The sequence below is a fragment of the Crocodylus porosus genome, unplaced genomic scaffold (genome assembly GCF_001723895.1).
Source record: "Crocodylus porosus isolate Cpor-Errol unplaced genomic scaffold, CroPor_comp1, whole genome shotgun sequence".
Taxonomy (NCBI): domain Eukaryota; kingdom Metazoa; phylum Chordata; order Crocodylia; family Crocodylidae; genus Crocodylus; species Crocodylus porosus.
Window position 1 is genome coordinate 175,190,507 of NW_017728906.1, and position 5,637 is coordinate 175,196,143.

Here is a 5,637-nt window from a genome sequence, read left to right on the forward strand (position 1 = left end):
CCCAGGTGATCAAGAACCTGGAGGCCCCTTACCAGGTCATCGCCTGTGGCCAGGACCAGGTCCAATAGGGCGTTTCCTCTGGTGGGACTGTGCACCTCCTGGTGTGGGTCTATCTACTTTTCTGAGTTAGCAAGGGAACCTTTTTCTTTTGTCTGTTCTACTTTCCTCACTCTTTTCACTCCCTTCTTTTTTGTATTCTCTGAGTTTTTTTCAGGAAATCTAATTCAAAGATGAGCCTTATACCAGCATGCTTTACTAATGCAGATTTTTGGTCATTTCAATTTCTTCTGGTAACAAGTTTCATGGCCTTGCCCTTGTTTTCAAGGAAGTTGTCTCTTGATATTACAAGCATCACCCTTGAAGTTGACAGCTTCATTATTCCCGAGAAATGGAGGACCTTGAAGTTTAACACACAGACGTTGAAGCTGATTTGATGCATACAGAGCCAAATAGCGAATACATGGAATGCATCACTAGGCTAATATTTCTTCAACTGTTGCTGTTGCTGAAGTGGCATGCTGGTGAATTCTGGTTTAGCTGATCATAGAGTTGTGTTTAAATAATCCAGCTCTAGAGCTTTCAAAGGCATAGATTGCTATGGGTAGTTTTCCATGTAACTAAAAAAACAGGAGTCATTACCCTTTTGTAAGTTATCCTTGGGCCTTTATTGGGAGAGGCAACTTATAAATCGAATAAAAAAATAAACAAATGCATAAATAAATATATAAGAGAAAGCAGTGACTTCACAAATGGCAATGAGGGGGCCAGGACAACTTCTGACCTGTTGGATAAACATTTGATTATTTGGGGGTTAGCTTCTCTAGTAGAGAATGAAGTTGTAGATGACTTCAAAGCATTTCCTCTGACTGTCAACATCAGAGGAAGAACAATACTTTCCTTCTTAGCTAAGGTGTCAAAATTACCTTTGTTAGCAGTAATTTCTGTACTGAATATGATATTGAACTTAGTATTCTTTTCTAATGTGTTGCCTGATCTAGCTGTTGACTTCCATCTCTAGTCAGCCTTGCGTTCTTCAGCTCATGCAATATGCATCTGTTCATTTGCTCAGTAACTTGAAAAACTGGGACCATATTTTCCTAGTTCTTTGAGAGTTTCACTATCTTTTCATCTCACAATATACTGACTTTTAACATTTTATTATTCACTTCAGCTGTAAGTATTGAAAAGCAGTTCCAGTTTAATAGATCCATTCTCAAGTTATCAGCCCTCACTCTCTCCTTGCTCAGCTGCTCAGTTGAGTAGCTGTTTGTCAAATTAAACTGCACACTTGGTGGTAGAGGTTTTTTCATTTTCTACTCTTAAATTGCGGAACAGTCTCCTTCTCTGGAGACTACAGATCTTTCCAGATTTTATTTTTGTCTAAACTGCCGTCTTTTAAAGGTGTCTTATCAACTTTGTTTTCCTGTTACAGGTTGTACATTAATTGTACAGTTTTTTGTCAATTTGTATGTGCTCACAATTTTATTCATAGGTCAGAGCATATAATTTCTCTCTAGTTCAGTAATTTATTAAAATATTGGTATTTTTTTTAGAGTCTAAGATCTTTGGGCCAGGATTATAAATTACTATTACATTATGATAACATCAGAGGTTATTATAGGCTTAAAGCCAATCTTGTAAACTCAATGAAAACCGTATATCCACTTCTAATATTTTATACACATACGCTTTGCCATAGTGGTTTTGTAAACTTATATAAACTGTAGTAAGTTAATTTTGCATGTTCTCTTCATGGTTAGTAAGAGTTCAGGGTAATGTTTGTAAAATCTCCTCAGTGGCTTCATTTATTTTTAGTAGGATTGAGAATGTTTTGCCCATTTGCGGCATGCATTAACTTTAAATGGGCACTATTGTACATAAACTAATTATAAGCTTTTGTTATCACTGAACCATAGGAATTGCCATTATAGATCTAAAAATTTGAGATTCAGTAGACCTTTGTCAAGCTAGACAAAAATAGGGAGGAAAGAGAAACTGGAATCCAAGATGAGATTTTTTTCCCCCCATTAAACATACCAGTTCACTTGCCCCGTTGCCACTGCTTTTCCTGCTACAGCATGGAGGAGGGGAATGACAAAATTAAGGTGACCCTCCAATAATTGGATTCTATACGTGGAAAATTGTAGCAGATTTATAATTTTCCATGTATAGAATATAATCATTAAGGAGGGGTCATCTTAAATTGCAGTCATCTTGGATTCAGTTGAATCTGATAATAATACCAGTTATGAGAATTTCCCCAAACCCAAGGTAACAGACTGCATTTTGTCTACTAGTTTAATAGACGAACCTTGATCCATTCTCACCAAACATACAAAAATTCCTGTTGCATTTCAGAGTTACCCAAATAGTATCATCTATTTTTGCACATTAACATTTGTAAAACAGTGCTATAAACAAAAGTAAACTAGAAAATGTCTTGGGTAGGTATTGTTAAGGAAATCAGTTGTAAGTTTGCTGTATGACAGTACTGCATAGTAAGCAGTAGCAGCATGATCAGGGACCATCACGTAATAGTGATCCTTTTCTGTATAGCTCAAATATGATCATATCTATAATATTGAGTTTAGATCTGGCTTACCATCTCTTTTAGCAGATGGAATACATTCAAAGTAGCACAAAAATGATCAGGAAGCTGGAGGGGTTAATTTTGTGAGGGAAGATTTAAAGAAAGAGCCAATTATATGTACCTTGAACAATCGTTCTCAACAGGTGAGAAGGGACATAAGACCACAATCTTGCCTCCAGCAGGATTTTAATGGCACATGCTTCCTTCTACAACCTGAAAGAGGCCTTTTGACCAAAGCAGCACTTTTAATTATGTTCATTGTATTGAATTTTTGTTAGCTCACTAGTCATCCAGATATTGTGAAGTTGTTAGCAGTTCATTAAAAACAAAATATCTGATGTCTGATAATCGATGCACCTGTGTGCAGAAAGTAACTTCCTTGTCACCAAATGTGATTGTTACCTGCATTAATGGAGAAGACACATGCATATGAGTGCGTAATGGAGCTTTTTTGAAGCAGACTTTTCCCACCTAAATGGAATTAATTCCAAAATACGATTTTCCTCCCCCCAACTTTTTTTAATACCTGTGTATTTGTACATCAAAGCATAGAAATGAGGGAAACAACAACAGGTAAAATGAAACCATTGTGAGTGTCCTCCATTTTGGAGCCTGCTTGCTGCTTGTCTTCATTTGGTTCAGAACAGTTGAATTTTATGATTTCCATGGCACCTTGTAAGGTCCAGCTCTTTGGGGAAGACAGTGGAATGATATGCAATAATGTTTGTCAGGTAAGGTGGTTGTGGCTGGACTTCATTTAGTTGTGGTTAGTTAGGTTTTTGGCTTGGTGGTGAGGAGCAGCTGCTGGCTTTCCTTTGAGTTGATTGTATCTTTGATTTTTTGGCAAAGACGTTTAGAGCTCATGCTTTTAAAAACTATTTATGTCAAGTTGAAGTAAATCCCCAAACTAATAAACAATCCCAGTTCACTGGACAAGGTGTAATTGGAGTTCTGATATCTAGAAGTAGATATTATGTTATATCAAGAATACACAAGGATGGCAAATATTTGGTTTATCATCGTATCTTGCAAACTCACAGAATACCTTATAACTAAAAGTATGTTTAAAATACAGCCCTCTTAAAGTTAGTGTTTTAGGCTAGGTATAGACATTACACCTATTGTGCTCTAAGCATGCAGAAAACGTTGTATAGCTATGACAGAACAGGTGTTCAGGGCTCATAGAGCGGTTTAAAAATGATGGATCACACTCTGAGTTAACCCTTTATGGACACATTATTGGTAGGGATCTGTGGAATTTGTGTGTGGAGTGTGCGATGCAGTGGCTTCTTTAACTTTGGAGTTTCCTCTGGACATCCGCCTCCCCACCCCGATTGGCAGAGGGGTCCTGCCCCTCACTGCCTGTGACTGGCCAGGAGCTGCGGTTTCAGGCATAGGAGGTGAGCATGGTTAGTGAGTGACGGGACCCCTCCGTCAATCAGCAGTGGAGGGACGCATGGGAGAAACCCCAAGATTAAAGAAGCCACTGTGCTGTGGACTTCTGGTGTGACCTCTGGAGATCCCTAGTTATCAGACTAAAGCACTTTAGGTTAGAGCACTTTTTACCATTGGGCTTTGACCTAGGTCACATTTGAACATCACCATTGGGCTTTGACCTAGGTCACATTTGCCAGCACCCCAAAGGCCCCTTGCAGGGCAGTGTGCTCACCTCGGGAAGAGCTTGTCTGCTTTGCCTGAGCTCTGGGCTGGCCCTGCCCCTTTGAGCTCTGATCATGGTTGTCCTCAAGCATAGAGGCATTGACACTAGTGGCTGGGAGGCGCAATCTCCTCCCCGTTTGGCGTGGCGCCACCTGGTCCACCAAGATGCGCACCACTTCAAGGCCCAACGACTCAATACTGAGGCTGAACAGCGGTGATGGAGGAAGGAGAAGGAGATCAACCCAGGGCTGTGAATCTGACTACCCTGCACAACAAGATGCCTCCATTGCTGAAGAACGTGTGCATCCAAAACTGGGCTCCTCAGTCACCTGAGGATCCACCAAGCCTGACGGATGTCATCCTTGGCTTTGAGGGACTGCCACCGCTGACAATACGATGAGAGCCCTGCATCCTTCCTCTCTTCAGCTGTGAGCCACAGCATGGCCGGGGGGTGGGAGGGAGCGTAGGGGGTGGCAAAAAGGGTATTTCTGTCCTTGCAGCTGCCCTGGCCCCAGGGCATACTGTAGCACAGTTGGAAAGGAGTCCTTTTTCTCCATCTATAGCCAGGAGCTGCAGCATGGCATTGCTTTTTGCTGTGCCCAGAACTCTGGCAGAGTGGTAGAAAAAGAGCCCCCTTCCTGCCAGGTTGCTCCTCAGTTTCCCAGCCTGGGTCTTGGTGGGGCCCAGGCTGGGTCCCCCACAGCAGCTCCTTTCCCTCAGCTGCAGTCGGGGGTGGCAGCGTGGGGCTGCACCACTTTTTGCTGTGCTGGGAACTCTGGTGGTGGGGGGAAGCAGTGGAAGAGTAGCCCCCTTGCTGGGCAGGCCTGGCCTGACCTCCACCAAGACCCGATCTGGGAAGCTGAGGGGTGCCTGTCCAGCAAGGGGGCTCCTTTTCTATCATCCCTCCCCCCCAGCAGAGTTATTGGTATAGCAGGAAGCAGCGAAACCCTGTGCTGCTGCTCCTGGCTGCAGCTGGGGGAAAGGAGCCCTCTGCCAGAGGGGTTCCCTCAGCTTCCCAGCTTGGTTCTTGGTGGGGACAGGCCAGGTCTACTTGCATCAGGAGAGCTGGTTTTCCACTCCTAAAGGGTCACAACCCAAAGGAGAGGGGAGTTCAGGATGAGTGGTTGCTCCTCAAGCGGGCAATCCTGGATGAGCCAGCAAAGTCCATTCCATCTTGGAGGAAAAGGGCACAGCAGCTCCCTTGGCTCTCCAGGGAACTGGCAGACCTCCTGCATCTTAAAAGGATGACCTACAAAGGATAGAGGAATGGAACCGCCACCAAGGAGGAATACTCTGCTCTGGTCCAGACCTGCACAGAGCAAACCAGGAAAGCCAAGGCTGCGATGAAACTCCAGCTAGCTACAAATATCAAGGACAATAAAAAGTCC

General features: G+C 43.0%; 1 protein-coding gene across 1 annotated transcript in view; it reads left to right on the top strand.

Moving 5' to 3' along the window:
• Positions 1-3,255: 3,255 nt before the first annotated feature.
• Positions 3,256-5,637, top strand: part of CWF19L2 (CWF19-like 2, cell cycle control (S. pombe)) — a 71,410-nt gene continuing 69,028 nt past the window's right edge. The window contains exon 1 of the mRNA XM_019528529.1: positions 3,256-3,321. Coding sequence (XP_019384074.1) covers positions 3,256-3,321 — 66 coding nt within the window. The remainder of the gene's footprint in view (positions 3,322-5,637) is intronic.